Here is a 27,564-nt window from a genome sequence, read left to right as displayed (position 1 = left end):
TTTGCTCCATATAAGGAAATGCTTTAACCAATCAGCAAATGCCCAGTATAACCTCCTTGTTCCTGTTCCCTCTGCCTATAAAATCTTATCCTGTACAGCTTTTCTGAGCTTCTTTCTTTCTTCCTTCCTTCCAATTGAAGTTTAGTTGATTTACAATATTGGGTTACTTTCTGGTACACAGCAAAGTGATTCAGTTATATATATATATACACATACTGTTGTCTATCTATTTTATATATAGTAGTTTGTATCTTCTAATCCCAAACTCCTAATTTATCCCCTCCCTTTTCCCCTTTGATAACCATAAATTTGTTTTCTATGTCTGAGTCTGTTTCTGTTTTGTAAATAAGTTCATCTGTATCATATTTTAGATTTCACATATAAGTGATATGATATTTGTCTTTCTCTTTCTGACTTACTTCACTTAGTATGATAATCTCTAAGTCCATCCACGTTGCTGCAAATGGCATTATTTCATTCTTTTTTTTTATGGTTGAGTAGTATTCTGTTGTATACATGTGCCACATCTTCTTTATCCATTCATCTGTTGATGGACATTTAGGTTGCTTCCATGTCTTGGCTATTGTAAATAGCGCTGCTATGAACACTGGGGTGCTGTGAACATTGAATTACAGTTTTCTCCAGACATATGCCCAGGAGTGGGACAGCTGGATCATATGGCAACTCTATTTTTAGTTTCTTAAGGAACCTCCATAGTGCTATTCATAGTGGCTGCACTGATGTACATTCCCACCAACAATGTAGGAGGTCCCCCTTTTTCCACACCCTCTCCAGCATTTATTATTTGTAGATGTTTTAATGATGGCCATTCTGACTGGTGTGAGGTGACACCTCATTGCTTTTTTTGTGTTTTTTCTGCGTTACGTGGGCCTCTCATTGTTGTGGCCTCTCCCGTTGCGGAGCACAGGCTCCGGACACGCAGGCTCAGCAGCCACGGCTCCGTGGCATGTGGGATCTTCCCGGACCAGGGCATGAACCCATGTCCCCCGCATCGGCAGGCGGACTCTCAACCACTGCGTCACCTAGGAAGCCCCTACCTCATTGTTTTTTTAAAAAAAATATTTATCTTATTTTCATGGCTGCGTGGGGTCTTAGTTGCGGCACGTGGGATCTCCATTGCGGCACGTGGGATCTTTCGTTGCAGAGTGCAGGCTCTTTGTTGTGGTGAGCGCGCTTCTTATAGTTGTGGTGTGCACATTTTCTCTTCTCTAGTTGTGGCGCGTGGGCTCCAGAGTGCGTGTGCTCTGTAGTTTGCGGCACACGGGCTCTCTAGTTGAGGCACTCGAGTTCAGTAGTTGTGGCACGTGGGATTAGTTGCCCCGCGGAATGTAGGAGCTTAGTTCCCCAACCAGGGAATCGAACCCATGTCCCCTGCACTGGAAGGCAGACTCTTTACCACTGGACCACCAGGGAAGTCCCCTCGTTGTTTTGATTTGCATTTCTCTAATAATTAGTGAAGTTGAGCATCTTTTCATGTGCCTATTGACCATCTGTATGTCTTCTTTGGAGAAATGCCTATTTAGGTCTTCTGCCCATTTTTTGATTGGGTTGTTTATTCTGCTGTTGAGTTGTATGAGCTGTTTGTATATTTTGGAAATTAAACCCTTGTCAGTTGCATTGCTGCAAATATTCTCTCCCAGTCCATAGGCTGTCTTTTCATTTTGTTTATGGTTTCCTTTGCTGTATAAAAGCTTATACGTTTGATTAGGTCCCATTTGTTTACTTTTGCTTTTATTTCTATTGCCTTGGGAGACTGACCTAAGAAAAGATTACTATGATTTATGTCAGAGAATGTTTTGGCTATGTTCTCTTTTAGGAGTTTAATGATGTTATGTCTTATATTTAAGTCTTTAAGCCATTTTAAGTTTACTTTTGTGTAGGGTGTGAGGGAGTGTTCCATCTTCATTGATTTACATGTGGTTGTCCAGCTTTCCCAACACCACTTGCTGAAGAGACTGTCTTTTCTCCATTGTATGTTTTTGTCTCCTTTGTTGAAGAGTAATTGACAGTAGGTGTGTGGATTTATTTTGGGCTCTCTATTCTGTGCCATTGATCCATATGTCTGCTTTTGTGCCAATACCAGACTGTTTTGATTACTGTAGTTTTGTAGTATTGTCTGAAGTCTGAGAAGGTTATGCCTCCAGCGTTTTTCTTTTTCCTCAGGATTGCTTTGGCAATTCTGGGTCTTTTATGGTTCCATACAAATTTTAGGACTACTTGTTTTGGTTTTGTGAAAAATGTCATGAGTAATTTGATAGGGATTGCATTAAATCTGTAGATTGCTTTGGGTAGTATGGCCATTTTAACAATATTAATTCTTCCAATCCAAGAGCATGGGATATCTTTCCATTTCTTTGAATCATCTTCAATTTCCTTTATTAACGTTTTATAGTTTTCAGCATATTCTTTCACCGCCTTGTCAGGTTTATTCCTAAGTATTTTATTTTATTTTATTTTATTTTTTGATGTGATTTTAAAGGGACTGTTTTTTTACTTTCCCCTTCTGATATTTCATTGTTAGTGTAAAGAAAGAAATGCAATGCTAATCTTGTATCCTGCTACCTTGCTGAATTGGTTTATCAGGTCTAATAGTTTCTGTGTGGAGTCTTTAGGGTTTTCTATATCGTGTCATCTGCATATAATGACAATTTTACTCAGAGCTCCTTTCTATGTGCTAGATTGGATGCCACCGAATTCATGAATTACTGAATAAAGCCAATAAGAGCTTTTAAATTTACTCAGTTGAATTTTGTTAACAGTTTAAAATCTGCACAAAAGTGAAGTGTCGTTAATTTTTCTATATCACACTATTTCCATTTTGAATGATTCAAACTTGTATTAAATAAGACTGATGTATTTTATACCCGCGAAAATCTAATGGAAAGGTCATTGCCCAAAACAGCTTTAAGTACATCTAAAGGATACGTGTGTGTATACATGCTTCAAAAATCATAGAGCAATACTTCCCAAAGGGTAGAATGACAGTTCTGCAGGATGTTAACTGGTATTTTGTAGAAAATGAGTTTCATGGTCAAATAAATTTGGGAAATACTGGACTAAACAAAGTTAAAAGGTTTCCTGTGAATTCTGGAGACAGAAAACTCACCTTTCTCCCTAAACATATATTATATATATCATTCATTCATTCACTCATTCATTCATTTTTGTGGATCAAAATATAAAATTCACTTTGAAAAATACTGCTTTTATCAGGATGGCCCTTGAGCACAAGCTCACAAGGGTATGAGGGAAAAAAATGGCAAAAGAGAAAAGAGATATATAATTGGACAGCCTGTTAATTTGTATTATTTTAACTTAAGAACTGCCTATAACACCTTCTTTGAAATGTAATAATTATATACCAATAGTATTATAGCTAATATTTATTGAATATTTGTTATGTGCCAGGCATTATACAAAGTACTTGCTGTACATTTTCTCATTTAATCCTAAAAACAACCCTATGAGTTAGGAACTAGTATCACCAGTTTTACAGGTGAGGAAAATGAGCATTAGTTATAATTCTCTCAGGGTTATACATTTAGCAAATGGAAGGAGCTGGGAGCTAAACCTAACTCAATCTGGTTTCCTAGCTCAAGCGCCCTAACCACAATATTATATAAATAGAAACAGTTTTTAAAAAACAGCTTTAAAAAAAATTCAGGGCTTCCCTGGTGGCGCAGTGGTTAAGAGTCCGCCTGCCGATGCAGGGGACACGGGTTTGTGCCCCAGTCCGGGAAGATCCCACATGCCGCGGAGCGGCTGGACCCGTGAGCCATGGCTGCTGGGCCTGCGCGTCCGGAGCCTATGCTCCACAACGGGAGAGGCCACAACACTGAGAGGCCCGTGTACTGCAAAAAAAAAAAAAAAAAAAAAATTCAGTCTCTCCTGATAATATTTTAGAAAGTGAGTTGGGACAGTTTTCATTATGTCATTTTACAGTGCCTTAAAGAAAAATTTGGTACTACAATCCATGAAGATCCATCAACTAGACTTGTTAGCATCTAAAATTTAAAGCAATTTTATAAATGTTTATAATGGAGTATATACTGGGTTAAAACTGGTGGAATTAGATCTTATGAATTCCTTCTTAAAGAGTACTCCTAACATGATAGAATATCTTTCTAAAAAGTGAAATCTTGGCTTATATACTTAGTTACTGAAAATCAGGGTAATTTCACAGTGCTAAAATAACATACCAAGAATACCTATGCATATAAAATTATTTTTTCCAGTGCTAACACCAAACACAATTTTGGGGGCATAAAAAATTGAATTTACATTTATGTAGAATAATTCCTTACTTGAGCAAAAGTATGTTTAGATTTAGTTATTTTAAAGAGAAATGCTTAAGTATTTCTTCTGTGTATCTGAATATTGCTACAAGTCAAATTCTGAGAATCTAGTCTTGTTTGGGCATTTAAATGTCAGCTAACATTTTCCCAATAAACTAGTAACTCAATTTTCTTCAGAAAATATCTAGTTCTGGGGCTTCCCTGGTGGCGCAGTGGTTGAGAGTCCGCCTGCCGATGCAGGGGACGCGGGTTCGTGCCCCGGTCCTGGAAGATCCCACATGCCGCGGAGTGGCTGGGCCCGTGAGCCATGGCCGCTGAGCCTGCGCGTCCGGAGCCTGTGCTCCGCAACGGGAGAGGCCACAACGGTGAGAGGCTCGCATACCGCAAAAAAGAAAATATCTAGTTCTATTTTCTTAGTGGGTCAAAGTGTTATAAAAAAGAATTCTAAATGGCATCATTTGTATATGTAATATTACCATATATTACCCCAGGAAACAAAAACCAGTATCACAGTTAACAAAAACCACAGCGAGTCACTTATTTTTTTAAAACCACGAGTCAGAATTATGTAAAAATTATATATATAAACACCAGAGACAATAATCTCAATTTTTAAAAACTTTATACTTAACTGAATGATTCTTTAATATTTTAATGTACACTTCAGGATGAAAGAAATCTGTAAGTATGTTCTAGTTGAAGTTCTTGGGTTTAAAGTTGAAGAGTAAGTGGAAACTAAGACCATGTCTAGAGATGCCTTTTATTTTTTATAATTTACATGGGGAAGCAGAAAAAAAGCCCTTGACTTCAAGCAGATTTCCTGAGTCCCAGCTCTGTTTTGAGCTAGCTGTAACCTTGTTCAAGTCGCTTAAAACTGCTGACCTCTGCTGTAAAAGGAGGGCGTGAGATGATTTCTAAAATCTATTTTGGCTTTAAAATTCAGTGATTCTAAACAGAGTTTACCGACTTCAAAAGATAGTACAAAATATTTACGAACAATGCACAACTCTTGTAGACAGGTTAAGAAAAACTGCACTACTAAGTTAATCATCAGTGCTTCTTTATTCTTACCCTAACATACGGGAGAGCAGCAAGGGCCAGTAGAGCAGAGTATGACCGTTCTCAAAACTTTTCAGCTTCAGTTTCTTTTTTTGAGGGGTGGGGTGGGGGTAGAATGGGTCATAATAATCAGTAATTAATAAGTAAATTAAAATAAATAAATGAAGGCATGCAAAAGAGAAGAAGCAACAATCATAACTTAACAATATTAACAATTTGCTGAAAGGGTGTCTTGAGTCTTACATGAACCAAAGGGCAATTCTCTCTACTGAAAAATATGCATGCCTGGCTCTGAGTGTGGTTTTCTGCAGCAACTTTTGCATTTCAGACCAGGCTATAGTTTCCTCATCAATCCAGCTGTGAACTTGCTAAGCTGCTCATAGGCAGCTTTTCCATCTCTTGGAAAAGTAGATGACTGCATGAATGAATCCTCTGTTGTCCCAGGCCTCTAACTCTAGCGTGGAGATGGAAAATGCTAATGATCATACCTACGCTGCAGGCTGAAGGTAACATTGCCCAACAATACACAACATGAGCGAAGGATATGGGCCCCATTTTTACCATTATATTCCAGAAGTCCTGGTGTGGGCAAATGGACCCGCTGTTAAGTGGTATAACTTCCTGGCTACATTTGATGGGTCACCAATCTACAAGGCATCTTCAGGTAAGGGTCAGTGGGTAATTCCAAGGGAGGACGGTTAGACTGATCTTCTGATGGTAGAGAAACACAAGGAAATCTGGCTTCAACTCCAGAGAAAGGGTGTACAAAAAAGAGAAGAAACCGAGGATGATGAACAATATGGGGTCTGAGTCATCTTTACTTGGAGGTGTGCTCAAAGGCCCACCAGTGAGGAGGGCTATAAAATCTACAGATTATGATATAGCACAGCAGACCACTCAACTATTCCCTCAATTTAGATGCACCAACAACTCTGTTCAAATACTTCAAAAGATGTTACTGACTAGCAACTTACTCTGCCTTTATAAGCTTCTTTTTTCATTCAAAAACCACTTACTAAATGTCCATTGTATACCATTGGGAGTAATAAGAGGAGGGCAAGTAATAGTTCCTGCCCTCAGGGAAAGTATGATCCAATAGGTTGGCAGAATATGTACACAAATATAAATCTTGTATCTGAAGATCACTCACCAAAGCTTATCTACTTCAAATACTTTGGCTATTTACGCCTGCTGGCATTTGGAAAATATCTAAACATACGGGAACTGAGGTCCTTTCTTCTCTGCAGGCAGGCTCAGTGATAATCAAGCCTCTGCAGACCCAGCTGGGAGACGCCTAACTGCTATCTCTCTTGCTAATGCACACTACGGGACCAAATGACTGTCAAAACAAGCTCTCATCTTAACAGTACAAGAAGCATCTAGCCCAATGTTAAAATCAGTTTCTAAAATATATTTTGGAAATAAAACTCCAGATTTCATTGCTTATTTCTCATTTTTATGTCAGAAATCCTTTCTTTTTGTTCTCTCCATCAACAAGATGGGACTATCCAACATAAACAAGATCTATTAAAATACAGCTGTAGCTCACAATAATAAAAAGCGCAAATAAATGACATCAACCAGGACAGCTGATTTAAAAAGACGGTAAAAGCAATTATCTCAAAGAACTATTTAAACAAGTAATCTCCAAAGCTTTTCTAATTTATTCTCACTACAATTCCGTCAGATAGGAATTAGTACCTTCATTTGATAGGTGAGGAAACTGAAACTTGGGGGGTAAAATGATTTTATTCAAGATATAGTTATTGCAATAAGGATGAAAACTCTTTGACTCTGATCTCCTTATTTTACTCATCCAATCAGCTGTCAAATTCTGTTTATTCTATCTTCATAATTTCTCTTCAATTCACTTCCTGCTGTACATAATCACTGCAACCCCAATCCAGAACCCCATTATCAACTCCAACCATAAGACCCTTTCCTAACCAGTCTTCCTGCTCCTCTACTATCTTGTACATGCAAGAGATTAATCTTCTGAAGCACAATGCCGCTCACTTCCATTTCCTGCTCAAATACCTTTAATAAAGTAATTTCTCAGCCAGGCATTCAAATGCTCTTCCCAATTTGTACTCTCAAGGGACCTTTCTCCCACCTATTTCCCACTAGTCTCCACCAAGCACCCAAGCTTCAACCAAACAGAAACCCATGCTTTTATTCGAAGACATTTTGATCTTTCCCATCTCTCCAACGTTGCTTTGAGAAATGACTTTCCTAATTCTTCCCACCACCATCTAAAGATGTCTGAATTCTAGTCACTCATAATACAAGGCCCAGATCAATGCCATCTTCACCAAGGAGCTCACTTCTCTCTCCTCAGACCTCCCATGGCACACCTGTATCTTCTTTCACTTTTTTCCCCAAGAAATATTTACTGAGTAACTATTAAGTGCCAGGTACTATGACAAATCGGGGAATGCAAAAGAAGCTTACAGTTTAGTTAGGGAGACAGAAGTGAACAAAAAACATCACACCTCGTAAGTTCCACAAAAGGCGGTCGGCTCAGAAGTCTACCTGAGCCTAAATGAAGGATACATGAATTTGGCTTTGCCTAGGAGAGTCAAGCAGGGCTTCCCAGCAGAGCTAACACTTGGACTGATCGGGAGAAGACGCACAAGCATCTGCTCAGAGGGCCAGTGCACATATGCACGGTCACTTCCACTGAGTTGGCGATGGGGAGTCAGAGTGGCAGACTGGAGAGTAAAGACTTTGAATTCCCCAAGCAGAAAAACAATAACATACCACAAAGGGCTACTTTATGAGCCACGATAAAATAGTGTTTGTGGAATCAAGCTTTCAACTGAAAAGTGTTATACAAACTTAAGATATCATTTATTTATAAATAACAATGCTTCTTATCTACCTTTTGAATTTAATTGGCTACAGGAATTACCAGACTCCTTTTATGAAACATATAAGTAGAAGGTAAAGGTTTAACAGAATAATGTATACGGTTGTCAAATCTAGGTAGGTTTTACAGCATACTGCTCTACTTACTGCTCAATCGCTCTCTCAACACACGCCACCTCCCCTGAGAAACACACACCCACACACAACTTCCAAAGGTAAAATGGTTTAAGAGCAGTGGATTCACACTCACAATTAAAATGGACACTTAAAAATATAAGAAGTATCGGGCTTCCCTGGTGGCGCAGTGGTTGAGAGTCCGCCTGCCGATGCAGGGGACACGGGTTCGTGCCCCGGTCCGGGAAGATCCCACATGCCGCAGAGCGGCTGGGTCCGTGAGCCATGGCCGCTGAGCCTGTGCTCCGCAACGGGAGAGGCCACAACAGTGAGAGGCCCGCATACCGCAAAAAAAAAAAAAAAGAAGTATCTTCAACCAGAGCCTCCTAACAATTTCCCATTTTATTGTTAGCAACTTCCTAAAATGACAGAACTTGTGTTCTGTTTGCAGGCACAACTCAAGGATTTTCCATTTTCTCCTCAGCACCAATAAATTCACAATCTATTCATAAGGATTCCTAATCTTATTTCAATACATCTTTAGAAACTCAAATTGGTCAATATAATGCAAAATTATATACTGAATAGTTTCTAATATGGATGAAGAACAGAAGTCTTAACTGTATATATTTATATTAAGGAACAGAGCTCGCCGTTAATACTGTCATTAGAGACACATAATCCAGGAATCTGAAACAATGGGAAATGGTGGCAATAGGGAAAAAAAGAGAAATAAATGGGCAGTGGTGAGGAGAGGTGCAGTACAAACGACCATGAAGTGATTCAAGGAAGGGACTTCTGGCTCTGATGGCATGAAGAGGTCAGTGAATCCTCTCCTCAAAACAATAAGAAAACTTGTCAGTCATTTCATGGTCCTGGAAATCAATCAGAGGCAGATAATAAATAGAGAAGCTTCTTGAAAAGTTGCTAGAGCTTTAGGGTAAAACATGAAGGAGTCTACAAACTTATTGCCTGGGCCTACTCCAACTCACTAACCCCACCCTCTAATCCTCAGCTCTTCTGGGAGAGCTCATCAGGGTAGGGCTGGGCCACAAAACCCAGCAGCTTTGCTGCCAGAGGGGGCGGACTCCACTTGGGGTACTGGGGTGGGGGGCGCAGTAGAAAACCACAGACTTGTCGGCTAAAGTGGCACACTTGGTGGGAACCTAACAGGGGAAATATAGTTCTTCTAGCTTGAGGCTGTGGTCTGATTGGGGTGAGTGGTAGATCAGCTAGAAATCTGAAGGGAAGATCCTGGAAATGAGAGAATAGTAGAATAACTAGATATGATCTCCTCACATCCCTGGCTGACTGTGAACATATGCAGATGAGGAGGGGAGACATAAAAGGGTCCAACAGAAAGAAAAAGCCAAGGCATACTTGAGAACTGGCTGTACTGTGAAATGCACTTCCCAACCCAAAACCAGATCAGTAGAGGCTGGAAGCTTTCCACACTCCAGGTGCTTAAGCACAACTTATGCCCAAATCACTGGCTGACCAATAGGCTATGGAGACACAGGGGTGACTCCCAGTCAGGCTAAAAAGTAAAAACGAGAATGAAAATCACTAAGCAGACACATCAGTGGCTGCACACCACAGAGGAGCCCACAGTTTAAGTACAGGCAAACTATTTAAAACTCACACATACATACTCACCTACACCTCTCAAAAACAAAAAAAACCCAAAAAACTTTAGCGTTGTTAAAACATATTACTAAAATGTCTAATTTACTAAAAAGTTACAAGACATGCAAAGAAACAGGAAAAGTGTGGCCCCAACTCAAGAAAACAAGCAGTAACTAGAAACAGGCTCTGAGGAGGACTGGATGTTAGAGTCTGCAGGTGACTTCAAAGTAACAATTACAAATGTATTCAAAGAATTAAAGGAAATACGATGACAAGTAAGGAATCTCAATAGAGATACAGAAATCCTAAATGAAAATTCCAGAGTTGAAAAGTACATTAACTAAAATAAAAATTCACTAGATGGGCTTAATAGCCGATTTGATATGGCGGAAAAAAGAAAGAGTAAACTGAAACAGATCAACAGAAATTATCCAATCAAAAGAACAGAAAGAAGACTGAAGAAAAATGAGTAGAACCTTAGATTCTGTTTAGATTCAGCTTAAAAACAAACAAACAGAATCTGAACCTGTGGGGAACAAGCATCCCCATTACTTGTAGCAAAAGTCCGAGGAGGAGGAACAAAAGGAAAGAACAAATATTTGAAAAAATTACGTTCAAAAACTTCCCAATTTTGATGGAAAACAATCTACAGACCTCAAAATCTCAATGCACTCTACGTATGATAAAACAAAGAGATTTATCCTAGACATATCAGCGTCAAACTGCTCAAAGCCAAAGACAAACAAAAGAAGCTTGAAGACAGCAAGAGAAAAACAACTCATCACATACAGGGGAACAACAACAGGATTAACAACTGACTTCTCATCAGAGGCCAGAGGGCTGAGGAGTTGGGGCAAAAATGTCAACCAAGAATTCTACAGCTAGCCTTCAAAAATGAAGACAAAATAAAGGTATTCCTAGGTAAACAAAAACAGAAAATTTGTTTCAAGCAGACCTAGTCTACAGAAATACTAAAAGATGTGCTACCAGCTGAAAGGAAATGACATTGGAAAATAACTCAAATCCATAGGAAGCTAAGAAAATCACTGGAAATGGTAAATTTCTTTAAAAATAGAAGATTTTTAAAGTAGTAACTGTAATACTATAGCACTTCATATATATATATATGAAGTGCTCTCTCTCTCTCTCTCTCTCTCTCTCTCTATATATATATATATATATATGACAATAACAGCACAAAGGATGGTGAGGGATAGAGCTATATTGGATCAAAGCTGCTATATTTTACCAGAATAACACACACACACACACACACAACCAGCCATCAGCAGGTTGTGATAACTCAAAGATGTAATCCTTGATCAAGAACTAAGAAAATACATAAATAACACAAATAAATAACTAAAAAAATCACAAAAGGATTTAGAAGGTACAGAAAGAATTATTTAACATAAATCAGTAAAGAAGGAACAATAAAGGATATAAGACATATAAAAACAAATAGTAAAATGGCAGACATAAATCCACCCACATTAATAACTACATTAAATGTAAATAGACTAAATACTCTGATAAAAAGGCAATAATTTTCAGACTGGAAAGTAAGATCCAGATGTTATGTTTTTTACAAGAGACACATCTTAGATTCAAAGAGTTTGAAACAAAATGAAGGAAAAAGATGTCATGCAAATAGTAATCATGAGAAAGTTCAAGTAGTTATATTAATATCACACGAAATAGACTTAAGACAAGAAATATTAATAGAGACAAAGAGGGACATTTCATATTGATAAAAGGCCCAACTGGTTAGGAACATTCTGTAGGACAGACCACCTACTAAGCCATAAAACAAGTCTCACTAAGTTTAAAAAGACTCAAATCATACAAAGAATATTCTCTGAGCACAAAGGGATTAAAGAAAAAAAACTTGAGACATCCTCAAACACTGGGATATTAAACAACATACGTCTATGTAAACCAAGATCAAAGAAGAAATCAAAGGAAAAATTTAAAAATATCTTGAACTGAATGAAAATGAAAACACAATATATCACATTTTATGGGATGCAGCTAAAGGGAAACTTAAAGGGAAAGGTATAGCTTTAAACACATATTAGAAAGGATAAAATTTTAACATCAATGATCCAACGTTGCAAGTCAGGAAGCTAGGAAAATAAAGACCAAATCAAACCCAAAGCAAGTAGAAGGAAGGAAGTAGTAAAGATCAGAACGGAAATCAGTGACATATAAACACAACAGATTTTTGAAAAAGTCAATGAAATCAAAAGCTGGTTTTCTGGAACAAGCTTCAAAATCAATAAACCTTAGCTAGAGTGACCAAGAAAAAAAGAAGACATAATTACCAAAATCAAGAATGAAAGAGGGGATATCACTATAGACGCTAAAGAAATTACAGAAAATGGGATTATTATTATGAGTAACTTTATACCAAAAGAATAGTTAATTAAAATGAAATAGAAAAATTCCTAGGAAAACACCAATTACCAAAATTGACTTAACAAGAAAAAGAATATAGAAAAAAGAAAAGACTGATAACTAGTAAAGAAATAGACTTAGTCATTAAAATACCTTGATAAAGCCTCCGATTTATGTTTTTACTCTTTCTTTTTCCTTCTTTTCCAGTAGTTCTGTTAAGTCTGTGAGTTCATAATCATTTGAAGTGATCTGTATGATGTGATAACACACCTATTGTTAATTTATGACACTTCCTTTACTTGCTTACTAAGTAGTAAGAGATGAAGTCAAAGAGGTAGGCTGGGGCCAGGGATGAGTAAACCAAGTACAGTCTGGATTTTATTCTGTTAGGAAACCATTAGAGTCCAGCAGGAAAATAGCATTATTTTCATTAAAAAAAAAAAAAAAGTCTCTTGGCTGCTATGTGATAAGTTAGGCAACAGTAATATAGAAAATAAGTGAAGAGGTTTGGACTAGAGTGGTGACGATGATGATAAACACCTCACGTGTATTAAACTCTTTTAAGTCTCCTAAAAGCCACTTGAAATAGGTGCTATTCATTTTACAGATGAGGCAAGCCAAGGCAGAGAGATTAAATAACTGGCCAAAGGTCATACTGCTACGTAGGAGTCACATTAGGACTCAGGCCCAAAAACTCTGGCAGAAGTGCTGAGCTCTTAATCATGCACACTTAAGACTATGGTCTTAAGATGAAGAGAAAGAGGCTGAAGTTAAGAAAATGTTCTAGAGTTATGGGGACCAAGACTTGCTAATGGACTGGATGTAGAGATGAAGGAAATAAAGAAATAATGACTCGTAGGTTTTGCCTGAGCAACTAGGTGAATTCAGTAGTATAATTATACAACAGAGAGAGCATATGAAATAGGAGGGAAAGGGGTCCTAGGACTCAGCCCTGGAGCACCACAACATTTAAAAGCTGAACAGAGAAAGAGGAACCAACAAGAGAGACCAAAAAAGAGCTTCTAGTGCTTAGGAAGGAAACAGGGAGCGTCATGAAAGCCAACAACTAAGTATTTCAGGGAGGAGGGGGGACGCAATGTGTAGAATGCTGCTGACAGATTCTGTACAATGAGGACAGAGAAGGGACCGTGAGGTTCTGCCAAATGAAGGTTACCTGTGAAGCTGAAAGGAGCAGCATCCCGCTAAGTTAACTCCCATCACTGTACCTACCTTGTTGTATTGTCTGTCCCATCTCTAGACTGTAAGCTCCTGGGCAATGACCGTGAGTTTTATGCTAAATCCTTATCTTCTAATTACAACGCTTAGAGTAGAACTGAAATTACATAAGCGCTATGTAATGTAATGTAAATGCAAAACTATTTCAAAGGGTTTTCTGGTGTGATGATTAAAAAGAAGATTTCAATACGACCAACGACAACAACGACACACAACGACACACCGCCTTCTGCTCGCCACCTCATCACTCACATACCGTCAGAGATCCGTTCTGTGTGCTGGGTGAGTTGCTGCTCTGCTCCCCGTGGGCTTGCGTGCTTCCATAGAGGGTCAGGTTATGCTCACTGGTCTGGCCGGCATAGTCCTGAGTGTGTGGCACTCCGTATTCTGTGGGAATCCCATTTTGCGGAGGTGGTGGAAATGGGATGGTAGTAAAAGGCTGAACCATTGCGTCAGGAGTTGTTGTTGGCTCCTGGTTACCCTAGAACAAATAGAGAAAGAGAAAATAAGGAGAAAAATTGACTTTAAATTCTCATCATATAATTATTTTTAAGGTGAGTGAACAAAATTCCCTGAATATTCTCTCATTGCTCAGGTAAAATGGAACACTTACTTACTGCCTCAGGATTAGGGGAAATACTGCTATATGTATACGTATAGGTGTATGTATGGAGACACACAAACACACCCAACTTCGGTCTATTTGTGGTTTCTAGACAGGTCCGTGATCATATTAAAGTTGACTAGTTGCCAAAGGGCCAAAGATCTTCCTTTACACCAAAAAATTTTAAATGCCAGGAAGCTTCTCACAGAAGATAAATTACAAGAGTTGAAATTCATTTGGACCATTAGTATTTTCTTTAGAACACTCTCTATCCCTTTAGTGATTCTTACGGGAAAACAAATCAATTTCACTAAATTACAATTCATAGCAATAGGCAGAATGACAGTATAAATTAAATTCTCAAAACCAGACAATATAGACCTCTAGATTTTAAGAACACAGAGTTCAGCAGAAAGCATATTATTAAAAAAATTAACCTTCGGATTTCAAGGTAGAGATTTATTTAAGTCTTGGCTACTAGGTTAATAAAAAATAAACCAACAAAAAACCCTTTCCTTAAATTAGAAATAGACAAAAAAATTCCCCAGACAAAAAAATTTGAGTTTCTCATAATTACTGCTAGCATTACAAGGCTAGCAGGATACCTCTCCACATGACATCCATTCCCAAATGTTTACTTGGGATCCAGTGTGATACATGCAATATCACTAAAGAACATACAGTAACTACAGGAAATTGTTAGAAGCCATTTTGGCTCCACAGCCCCTGTCTTACTTCTGTTCAGTCTAAGTTCAGATACAAAAGAGGAGTTTAAACCTTGTGTAAGAGATTTCATAAAGCCCTTTCTTCTCAACAACTGACCTCCTGACCTCCCATTTTATTCCAAAAAAGGCAGAGCCCTTATTTTACTAAAGATATACAAGTCTGCAAAGTCTGGAGCCACTGTTCTTCTGGAAGTAGTTGGCAGAGATGGTCAAATGCTTAAAAATGTTAGCACTTTGATAGGTTTCCCCTCTCCCTATATTTTATTTATTTATTTTTTATTATTATTTTTTGCGGTACGCGGGCCTCTCACTGTTGTGGCCTCTCCCGTTGCGGAGCACAGGCTCCAGACGCGCAGGCTCAGCGGCCATGGCTCAAGGGCCCAGCCGCTCCACGGCATGTGGGATCTTCCCGGGCCGGGGCACGAATCCGTGTCCCCTGCATCGGCAGGCGTACTCTCAACCACTGCGCCACCAGGGAAGCCCCCCCCCTATATTTAGATATCAAGTCATTAGGGATCAAAGAAAATCCTCCGAGTCATGAGCATCACTTCCTTCAAACCAGGAAGTAATTCTTCTTCTTTCTTTCTCACTCCCGGTTATCCTTTCTCCCCCTCAATTTAAGAAGGGATTCTCTACCCACTGAGAGTTGCAGGAAACTGAACTTCCAGCAGCACTGTCTAAACATCATCCCAGGTTTTCAACATTAACTTAATGGCCATTAAACTCATACTGTCGCAAACAAAATGAATCCAAAACTGGAGAAAGATCTCACAATATTTTTAAAGGAAGGTTCAACCATCATTACGACAATCTGCATAAAATAAAACAGAACAAATGTACAAAGGCTGTTATAAATAGAGAAATATATAATCATAGATTGGAAAGCTGGATATTCTTAAGATGACCATGCATCCCAAACCCCACAAACACAATCAAAATCTCAGCAGGTATTTTTGCATAAATTGACAAGCTGTTATTAAAATTTATACAGAAATGCAAAGAACCTAGAATAGTCACAACAATTCTGAAAAAGAACACAAACTACCTGAGTTCAAGACTGATAAAGTGATGGTAATCAAAACAGTGTGGTACTGGCTTAAAGACAGACAATAGATAAATGAGATAGAAAGGAATCCAGAGATAGACATAAACATTTAGAGCAAATATTTAGGCATCAAGTCAATTCAATGGGTGGAAGGAAAGACTTTTTAATAAGTGAAAGACTTTTTAATAAGTGTAAGTCAATTCAATGGGTGGAAGGAAAGACTTTTTAATAAGTGAATACCCAATGGAAAAAAATAAACCTCAACTCTCAACCTGCATATGCAAAAAAAAAAAATTAAAATATAACTACTAAAACTATGAAAATATAAGAAATATTAGGAATATTACTGCGGTGGGGAGGATTCTTAAGTATGATAGGAAACCTAAAAACCAGAAAAAAAAAAAAAGATTTGGTTACGGAAGTTAGGAAGGAAAGAAGAGAGGATGGGAAGGAGGGGAAGATTTTAAAGTCAAAAGAAAAACCAACTGGAGAAAATAGCTGCAAAGGTAAGACAGACACACTGGTTACCATCACTAAGTCAAGAGTAAGTTATTCAAACTGATGAGAAACACACAAATCAACAAAGAAAGAGGCAAAGAATATAACTGAACAATTCACAAAAGATGAAATACAAATGGTTGTATGATAAAAGTGCTTAATCTCATTAACAAATGGAAATACATATTAACCATAAGTCCAATTTTTTGTAATCAAATTACAAAAATATTAAAAACTTTTACTGACATATAATTGACATATACATTTAGCTCTCCATATCTGTGGGTTCTGCAGCATGGATTCAAATGACCACAGATTGAAAAATATTAGGAAAAACAATTCCAGAAAGTAAAACTTGAATTTGCCATAGTCCAGCTATTAAATTGTATTTACAACTATTTACAGAGCATTTACATTGTCTTAGGTATTATAAGTAATCTAGACATGATTTAAAGTATATGGGAGGATGTGCACAGGTTATATGTCAATACTATGCCATTTATACAAAGGACTTGAGCATCCATGGATTTTGGTATCTGCAGCGGGTCCTGGAACCAATCCCCTGTGGATACGGAGGGACAATTCTATAATAAACTGCAGCTATTTATTCATAGTGTACAATTTGGTAAGTTCTGAAATACATATGTACACTCATGAAATCATCAGCACAATCAAAACAGTGAACATATCTCTCCAAAATCCCCCAAAGTTTCCTCGTGCTCCTAATAAGTACATATTACTTTTGTAATAAAGCCTACAAAGTATTTTTTATATAAAAGAGAATGATGAAAAATGAAAAATGTAACCAGTAAGAGGAAGCTGAAGCTTCATAGGCTGGAGCACTGAATTATTGTGCTGTTCTTAAGAAAATGGTAGTGACATTATCTAGAGACAAAAATTCTTGTCTTTCATTTTAAAGTTATACAGCATCAAAATTCAGGCTGTCTCTGGTGTCTAAGAATCACATCTACATGGTACTAAGGATTGCTTTACATAAAAATCCTTCCCGGGCTTCCCTGGTGGCGCAGTGGTTGGGAGTCCGCCTGCTGATGCGGGGGACGCGGGTTCGTGCCCCGGTCCGGGAGGGTCCCACATGCCGCGGAGCTGCTGGCCCCGTGAGCCATGGCCACTGGGCCTGCGCGTCCGGAGCCTGTGCTCCGCAGCGGGAGGGGCCACAGCGGTGAGAGGCCCGCGTACCACAAAAAAAAAAAAAAAAAAAATCCTTCCCTTTATTTAGTTCTTAAAAATTATGCTAGCAAGACCTTAAATTTTTACCCATAATTTTTCAGGGAAAAAAAATCATTCTTGTCACTCATCACTAAATAAGTTCTTTTCATGATCTCAAGGTCAGGGTATTGTAAATGATTTCTCCTTAGCTATTCTGGGTGTCCTAAGAAGGAAATAAAATAATTCTCTTCCTTCTCTTTCAAATTATTCAGTGCTACCTACCTACCTACCCACCCACCCACCCACCCACATGAAGCACACTGCTTCATAAGACCTCACGGGATTTGCTGGCCTGAGGACAGATACGAAAGAGAAAATTCCATTTCAGGTGGGTTGGTGAATGAAGGTGAATAAGAGCGCCAAAGGTGTCCATAGATCTACACTCCAGCTCTAGGCATAAATACACTCTTAGAGACACAGGACGGGTCTACGAAATAACACACCAAGGCTAAAAGACACTGTTGCCCCGCTATGATGAACACAGCAAAGGGGACTTCTAATGCTCCAACTGTGCTCCTCTTTCTCTTCTCTTTCACCGCAGCCCCCATTCTCCACCTCAGCCCTGCTGGGGACGCTGCTCTGGCACACAAAGCACAATATTAACTCTCCCGCAGAGGCAGTCTTGATAAAGCTGGCTCAGTCAACTGAATAAACATGTCAATTAGCAGTGGGAGATGGGGGGAAGGAAGGTCAAACCTTCTTCTAGGATCCACGTGTGGCCTTGGCACTATGCGTTTCAAAGAAATGCAAGACAGGCAGAGGCTGAACTATTTCTCCCCCACAAAAAGGGAAATGCAAACCTCTGTTAGGAGGTCAAGAAGAAATTCTTGGTAGTTTATTTTGTTACATACAGGAATTTTTTTAAAATGTTAAAAAACACTATGTTTATATACTATAGGAATGAAATTCGGATAGGAGTGGTTTTGCATTTAGCTCATACACTCTGTAATGTCTAAAAATTTCCCCAGGCATACATTATTATAATTTAAAAATGTTATATGGTTTTCAGACTTCTATTAAATTTCCAGGCTATATTCCAAAGTTATAAGTTCAAATATACTGTATAGCACAGGGAACGCTACTCAATGCTCTGTGTGACCTAAACGGGAAGGAAATCCAAAGAGGAGGGGATATATGTATACGTATAGCTGATTCACTTTGCTGTACAGTAGAAACTAACACAACATTGTAAAGCAAGTATACTCCAATAAAAATTAATTAAAAAGCAAACAAACAACAAAAAAACAAAGTTACAAGTTCAGGAGAGAAGCACTACAGCTCACGGACAAACTATGAGATAACAGTCCACATGATTATTTCTAGGCAGGGATTTACCTCTAAGTTTATATGAAAACGTTTTAATGTCACAGGCTAAGCAGTTCAAGTATGTCTCTTCTGAGAAAATGAATTAACGTCTCCTTGTAGCCCACAAAACTAGACACAATTTCTCTTTTTCTTAATTTAGTAGTCTATTAACTTTCTTGTCCACAAGATTAAAAAATAGACAATAGGGAGTACTATGCAAATAAAATTTCTACCTCGCCTACCAAGAATCTAATAAAGATTTATCTACAACTCCTTTCTTCCCTAGAAAATAAATTAAGATTTTATGTGAAAGATGAGAGGAAAAATAAACTACAGTTATCTTTTAGTTCTTATCAATGTATCTGATTAAAATGAAAATGCTCTGAAAGAAGGACTATTTTTTATTCTGCCCTGTACCCCTCACGGTGCCCAGGGCAGTCCTGTGCCACAGGTATCCCAGGGTTTGTAGACTTGTACACCTCCCTCATATCTCTGCTCAAATGTCAACTCCCCGACCACTCCATTTAAAACTTCAACCCCTATCTCTCCCTATCCCCTCATAACAATAATAGTATTTTTTTCAATAAAGCAGAACATGTAAGATGGTGTCCCCATTGTGTGGAAATCTAACTGTGAGGACAGAAAGAGCAGAATGCATCCAATCCTCCTACTATCCACATGAATTCACTACAGGGATTGGCAGGAAATTATAAACAAAGACATTCTTTGGTTAACTGCCTTTCCAGAAGCAACATAATTTACAACTATACTAAAAAGTCAGATTTTCCAAATTTCAGAAAAACCTACCTACATTTCTAACTCTCTGGTTGAAAAAGTAAGAAGACACAAATGAGTGAGAAGACTGTTTTTCTAAAGTTATTATTATTATTATTTTTGTGGTATGCGGGCCTCTCACTGCTGCGGCCTCTCCCGTTGCGGAGCACAGGCTCCGGACGCGCAGGCTCAGCGGCCATGGCTCACGGGCCCAGCAGCTCCGCAGCATGTGGGATCTTCCTGGACCGGGGCACGAACCCGTGTCCCCTGCATTCGCAGGCAGACTCTCAACCACTGAGCCACCAGGGAAGCCCTAAAGTTATTTTTAAATGACTGGAAAAAAAAACCTCTGAAGAGAGCTACATGAAACAGACAAATCCGGGTTATATTTGATATTTCAGTAATCCTTCAACAAACCAATTCAATACTCTGCCATCTCACTGTCATTATATTATCTACACAAAAGTTTAAGGAGAGAAATTAAATATTGAAAGGACAAAAACAGTATTTTATTTCACACAGAATGCAGGCCACTGCAACTCAACGATTTTAGTGATGCCGTTTTTGAGTAAGGTTCAAGATGATAACCATGCAGGGAAGGACCGTATAAATTATGAAGACATAATAATTTTTGAAAATGTATTATTTGCCAATGCAAACAAATTTGTTTATTCCACTACTTTCACATTACCTAAAATATTATCAAATCCATCTGAGACCCAACAAATTTCGTATTTCACAAAGGGCAATGCTGGAGTGTGTGGTTAGAAGATCATTTGAATCCTAGCTCTGCCACTTACTATAGCTGTAAACATTTAAACATGTTACTACCTACTTTCTCTGTGCTCCAGTTTCTTAATCTGTAAAATAGCAATGTTAATGCCATTATACTGTTGTGAAGAACTGGTAACATTAAGCGATTAAAACCCTAGACTCTCAATAAAAGTTGTTCTCAACCACTACAAGCACCAGGTAGACTGCGGGGCCAACCTTCCACAACTTAGTAAAGTATTAAAATCCTACTGAATGCCACTGTAATGGACGTCACGTGAAATTAAAAAACAACAACCCTTAATGACCATGTATTTGTGGGAACAATATTTAAGAAAACAAACTACAGGGACTCCCTGGTGGTCCAGTGGTTAAGACTCCGTGCTTCCAATGCAGGGCGTGCAGGTTCTATCCCTGGTCGGGGAACTAAGATCCCACATGCCACTCAGCCTGGCCAAAAAAATAAAAAAGAAAAGAGAAAGAAAAACTACAGATATACAAAACTTATTACAGTGATAGAGAAACCAACTAGCAAAGAAGAAAAATCCACTGAAGAAGTTTCTAGAATGATCAACTAGCTGAAAAAGAAATGGGAAGAGATATTTGAAATTCCATTTCAATTCTAAGACATGTACTAAATAACTACTGTGGGTACATAGCTGTTTTAGGCACTGAAGACATTATAACAGAAGTTAAAAATTTGCCTCTTAGGAGTTTACAATCACATTAGGGAGGCTACTGTAAACGTGTGCAAAATTTCAATACAATTCAGAACAATATGTATGTACCACATAGGTGACACAAACCGAGGTTCACTACTGCCTACTAAATACATTCTAAACTCCTCTAGACCCTCTCTCACCTGTATTAGCAGCTTTTATTCAATGAATGCTTCTTAGGTGTCTGGCAGTATTCTAAGCACTTTATATATATTAACTCATTTAATTCTCACAACCCTAAAAGGTAGGTATTTTACATTATTCTCCTTTTACTGAAGAAGAAACTGACATTTTCAAAGGTTAGTAAGTATCTTATCCAAAACCACTCAGCTAACCACTCAAATCCAAATCTAAGCCAATTCCATAGCTGATGTTGCTAGTCACTACTCCTTGTGGCATCTCCAGTGGGGTCCTCAACCATTTTTCCCCAGTCATATCATACACAACTCCTAACTATAATTCTGTGTTGCAATGAATTTAGAATATTCCCTAACTATGGTGCTTTCCCAAATCACAGCCAGGCTGCAACAGTAGGGATCCATGTCTTTCCCCCATGCTATATCCTCTATCATGAATATTCATTATACTAAAAAACTCAGCAACTCAAGTAATCTCTTCTCCATGAAGCCATCCTTAGAGAAGGATGGTAGAAAGCAGGAGTCAGCACACGTTTTCTATGAAGGACCAGACAGAAATGTTTTAGGCCTTCTGGACTGTATGGTCTCTGATGCAACTCCTCTGCTGCTAGCAGATAACAGCCGTAGGTAACACATAAACGAATGAGCATGGCTGTGTTCCAGGAAAACCTCATTCACTGACACTGAAATATTATTCCTCTTTTGATTTTTTTCTTAACCATTTTAAAATGTGAGAATGTCATGAGCCTTACAAAAGCAGGCAGTGGGCCTGACTTGGCCTGCAGGCCATAGTTTGTTGACACCAGGTATAAAAGAAAGAGATTACGCTTTAGACCCAAATAAACCTGGGATCGAACCCTGACTCTGGGACCTCTTAGTTGTGTGACTTTGGACAAGAAACTAAGCCTCAGTTTTGTCAACTATAAAATGGACATAACTGGGCTTCCCTGGTGGCGCAGTGGTTGAGAGTCCGCCTGCCAATGCAGGGGACACAAGTTCGTGCCCCGGTCTGGGAAGATCCCACATGCTGCGGAGCAGCTGGGCCCGTGAGCCATGGCCGCTGAGCCTGCGCATCCGGAGCCTGTGCTCCGCAACGGGAGAGGCCACAACAGTGAGAGGCCCACGTACCGCAAAAAAAAAAAAAAAAAATGGACATAACAGAATTTACTGTGAGGTTGAAGTGAAATTAAAAAATCAAAAGTACCTAACTAGTACAGTATCTAATAATAGCGGACCTTCAGTTAGTGTTTGCATTTGCCCTTTCCAGTTTGAAATAATTCCTCCACTCCTATATTCTCATAGCATTTAGCATGCACTACTAACACGTACGTGACATTTAAATTCAAAGCCTTATATTTAACATACCTAGATACATGTCTCATCTCTCCTACTAGATTAAAAGCTTCATTATAATGAGTGGGGTCAGTTTTGTACAATGTAGAATCAAATATGGTGCCTAATAAATATTAAGTGTTACCATTTTTTAAATAAAGGAAGATTAAGATGGAAAGTCACATATACGTGCACTGCAGTGAACTGCTTTGTTTGGCTACAGTAGAGAGCACCATGAGGGATAATACATAATGAAACGAATGTCATCTTGGGTTGATATCAAGTGGGAGAAGAGTGTTAGGGAAGGAAGACAGAACTGGTAGAATATTATTAGTAACGAAAGGAATCAACATTTATGTGCTTGTGCTTTAGACACATGGTTGTGCAAATATAGGAGTTAGGGATGATGTCCTTCTCCTTTAAATCACATGGAGTAACGGAGGCGATACGTTATCTATAGTCTTCTGGTGTACAATGTGAAATACGCTAAATGTTTTAATTCTAAATTCAAACGTACTATCACAGTAAATAGGTCCCGTCAAACAGGAAAAATGTATAACCCAAGGACCAAGATTCAACCCTTTTATCAGTCAGTCTCCCACAGCAATCCCAGAACTTCAACCATCACCCACCTAGGAGAGTGACTTCCAACTATTTTTTTAGGTCCAACCATGCCCTTTCTCCCAAGCTTTCATGGGAGGTAAAGTAAAAAGAAGAAAGAGTATGAGCCTGAAGAACAGACCTTGGCTCAAATCCCAACTATACCTCCTACCAGATATGGATGAATTACTTCAGCCCTTTCTAGCCTGTTTCTTCATCTGCAAACCGGGTTTTCTATTTAGAGAGTTGTTGTAAGATTGTTCACATGAGAACAAGAGAAACTCTTTATCTGGGGCCCAGCTTCCCAGCTGATTAGGTCCAGGTCTTCTGGGTGCTCATTTCCCACCCATCTCGGGTCCTTCCGCTCTCAGCATCCGCACTAACATTACAAACTCTGTATGTCGAAAAACTGAATCTGTTACTTTCTTTTTCTTATTTCTGCTGATGAGTTAACCACCTTTCCAGTCAACTAGACTTACTTGGAACCTCTCCATTCTCCTTTGTGATATTTTGCTCTGTGTACTGAGTATCCCAATACCCAGATCAGTTACATACTGATGATTTTTTTTTTTTTTTTTGCGATACGCGGGCCTCTCACTGTTGTGGCCTCTCCCGTTGTGGAGCACAGGCTCCGGACGCGCAGGCTCTGCGGCCATGGCTCACGGGCCCAGCCGCTCCGCGGCATGTGGGATCTTCCCGGACCGGGGCACGAACCCGTGTCCCCTGCATCGGCAGGCGGACTCTCAACCACTGCGCCACCAGGGAAGCCCGATACTGATGATTTTAACTACTATTTCTCGGCAGTGAAGAACCATCAAAATAGGGGAATAGCAGAAGCACAGCTCATATAATAACAGTATGTGGAATGTACTAGATGGGGGGACAACCAGGAGGCTTTTGTAACATATTGGAGAAGACAGGTGGGCCTAGGCAAATGTAGTGGGGCAAAGGAAACTGAATCAAGAGATGCTGCGTGGTGGAATTACAGGAATTTGGCAACCAACCGGTTACAGGGAACGAGGAGGAACAGGATGATTTTTTTTTTTTTAAGATTTATAGCTGCAGACTCACTATTCAGGACCTATTAAGCCATTCATCTTTATCAATACTTCAAAGAAAAGTTTTTTTGATTATTTACAAGTCACACTGGGGTAAATGAGTCTGCTTTATCGTTTCTTAAGCATATTTTCTGTTTTTACTGAATTATTCTGAGTATTATTTGAATCGATTATTTACTCACATTTAAACATTTACAACATGCTAGTCTTTAACATGGCAGGGAGGGGAGGCAAAATGGCAAAAATAATATTTTGCTTTTGTAGGACCAAATTTTAAAAGGTGAGAAAGGCACATAAACTAATAATTATATCAATGTTATTTGTGCTGCAAATAAAGCTAAGCATAAAGTACTATAAGAAAGGCCCAAAATATAATTGCCTTCATTTTCCTAGGATAATTAAAGTCTGTGTAATCTTAAGGACAGAAAGGTATTTTTGTTTGTTTGTAATCTTGAGTCTCACTTATATACTTAATCTGCTGTTGTGTTACAAACCACAGGCTGCAAATCCTATCTTAACAGAAAAGTTTCCCAATTCTCACATTACATCTATGCTCAGAATAGATCACCGATAGAAACAGATCAATATTAATTTTATTCAAACCATCACAAAGAGAATCATTTAGTTTTTTTAGATAGAGCATCTTCTCACAAGTTTATCATTGCCAATGTCACTAATCGTTTTCCTAATGCTATAGATAAATGGACATTAATTCTCTAGGTTTGTAATAGAGGAAAAATATTTTTGCCTCAAGTATTTTATAAATTATATTATTTTTATCCCCTGCGAATTGCTCAGATAGGCTCAGATTTCAAGCTCTACTTGCTTTTGTAAAAAACTTTACAAAAAGCTCTCAGTTGACAGTACCTAAGAAAAGGCCTGTCATTCTTCTCGGTTCTTGTACTAAAAGCAGTGACTTCTGCCCAGATGTCTGTGACCAAAGGGAAAAAAGAGCTATAAAACTATTAATGCAGAAAGATAAGAACACAACATTGGATTTAAGATGATCTAGAATCAATTAAAATAATTTTTAACAACTCTGCAGAAGAAAGATAGACCAAGAAGAAAACCCAGAGAAATAAAGTGCGTGGATAAACGTGTACAAAGACAAAACAATGCCAGTTTACTAGGCGTAAGGTGAAATTCACTCTAGATTCTTAATTTACCTACATGCTTAAATTTAACAGTGGCAAAAGTTAGACTAAAGTAAATAACGTATTTTCTCTTTTACAGTGAATATAAATTATACCCAGAGCCATAAGATGTCAGATAATCTGTAGGTAAGTTAGAATTTGGGAGGGAAAACCTATACATGAAGCTTCCATGTAGCCTCCAATTTTTATGTTCAGGTTGAATTCTAACAGTTCATTTTTCATTTGGTTGTCTGTAGTTTAGTAGATGGCCAGGATCCCAAGGAAACTCACAAAAACAGATTTAATGATTATATGATAATGACTATAGATAGTAATAAAAGCCCAATCACCAACTGAAATATTCATTTTAGGGGAAAGTATTTCTGATTCCAAAAAAGGAGTCCAGGGACACATCTATTCCTGCTGCAGTCTCAACCATAAGATCACCAACCCCATGCGGTAGGGACCCAGCCCCTCACACCCACAAACCCATCTTTTACCTGGTTCCTTGAAAGCAGAGATTCCCATACTTTATTGTTCACAACAACCACTCTGAGGACATATTTTTTAAAAATCACTATCCTTTCCCCACCGATTACGTTTCAGTGCGTTGGAGTAGGAACCTGGTACTACTCACTACTCCAGTAGGTGGTCTGGGTACCACGCTGAGAAACACTGCTTTAGTGGCTTTGGCTGGCAGAATGGGAGAGAATTATGGTGGTGGCAGGTGCCTCCAGAAAATACCCAGAAGCATCTACACCTCTAGAAGAAGGGAAGAGACTAGGGAGAGAGTAAGCTATGAGAAGAAGGTAATAGTGGCCATAAATGTAGATTACCTGAAAGTAGAGAATTACCTTATATGGAACCCACAGATAAGAGAATAAACACCAGGTTTTGTTTGTTTTTTAGTGTAAACCTACTGAAATGCAAGCCTAACAATGGGTCCTTCTTTTTAGAGTGGGTATAACTGAGGAACAAGGACACAAAGTTTTGAGAGTGCTACAGCCACATGAAGGGGAGATGGAGTGTAGAAGGGGACGGAGAGCAATTTTAAGCTCTTGCAAACAGATGATAAATAAAAATAAAACAGGAAATACAATATGCTTTACCTTCATGCTTAGACTAAAAATCAATTACAGGATCTGGTACTAGTACAATACTAAGGAAGGTACACAGTCTTGGCCAACAAGAATATTGCAAACATACTACCAAATCACTTGTCTTAAAAATACACACACACACACACACACACACACATACACCCCTCTTTCAAATTACTCGAGAGAAAAGCCAGCCTGATCTCTCCCCTGAGGCTGCGTTCTGCCATCTCAAAGCAATAAATATTTAAACAGAAAAAATAAATATTTCAGAACAAAGTCATTCAAACCCAATGTCTATTAGGTTAAAAATGACAAGCCCTGTAATAGTCTTAATGTCTCCAACTTCTTAAGAGCTCTTTCTTCCAATCTCCTTAAAGCAGTATTTAGAACCTCAAACATCCCATGAATCTTGTCTTCCACCGGCAACAAGAGACCACAAGAGATACTCCGGGTCAGCTACCTGCTTCCTTGGAAATGAAAGGTCCTTACACACAATTAATGGTTGGCTGTCTATTCTAGTCAATGTAATTGGTGATTTATACAATGCATGGATGATTATACTTTTTCTCAACCAAACTTTTCACTACAATTTAAATTAATTTACTCTTTATTGTGTCTTCATGGGCAATTAAGTTTGCATCTTCTCTAGATGTTAAACTGGAATATCCTTGAAAATAGCCACAACTCAGGTTCAGAATAAAACATTAGCAAGATTTTGTAGTGTGCCCTGAATAATAAAATATTTAATCATTCTTTATAGATTTTTGCATTGGGTATTCTATTATAGTCTACTTTAAAATGAGCAATTCGGGGCTTCCCTGGTGCTGCAGTGGTTGAGAGTCTGCCTGCCGATGCAGGGGACACGGGTTCGTGCCCTGGTCCGGGAAGACCCCACATGCCGCGGAACGGCTGGGCCCGTG

At 38.6% G+C, this 27,564-nt stretch overlaps 1 protein-coding gene across 11 annotated transcripts in view; it reads right to left on the bottom strand.

Annotated features, from left to right (window-relative positions):
• The window catches only part of RBFOX2 (RNA binding fox-1 homolog 2), a 258,605-nt gene that overhangs the window by 45,731 nt on the left and 185,310 nt on the right, over positions 1-27,564 (bottom strand). For all 11 annotated transcript variants that reach the window (XM_065887097.1, XM_065887096.1, XM_065887099.1 and 8 more), the window contains exon 3: positions 13,873-14,097. In XM_065887097.1, the coding sequence (XP_065743169.1) occupies positions 13,873-14,097 (225 nt within the window). The remainder of the gene's footprint in view (positions 1-13,872; positions 14,098-27,564) is intronic.

Source organism: Phocoena phocoena, chromosome 11 (genome assembly GCF_963924675.1).
Source record: "Phocoena phocoena chromosome 11, mPhoPho1.1, whole genome shotgun sequence".
Classification (NCBI taxonomy): domain Eukaryota; kingdom Metazoa; phylum Chordata; class Mammalia; order Artiodactyla; family Phocoenidae; genus Phocoena; species Phocoena phocoena.
This window is presented reverse-complemented; position numbering and strand designations above follow the sequence as displayed.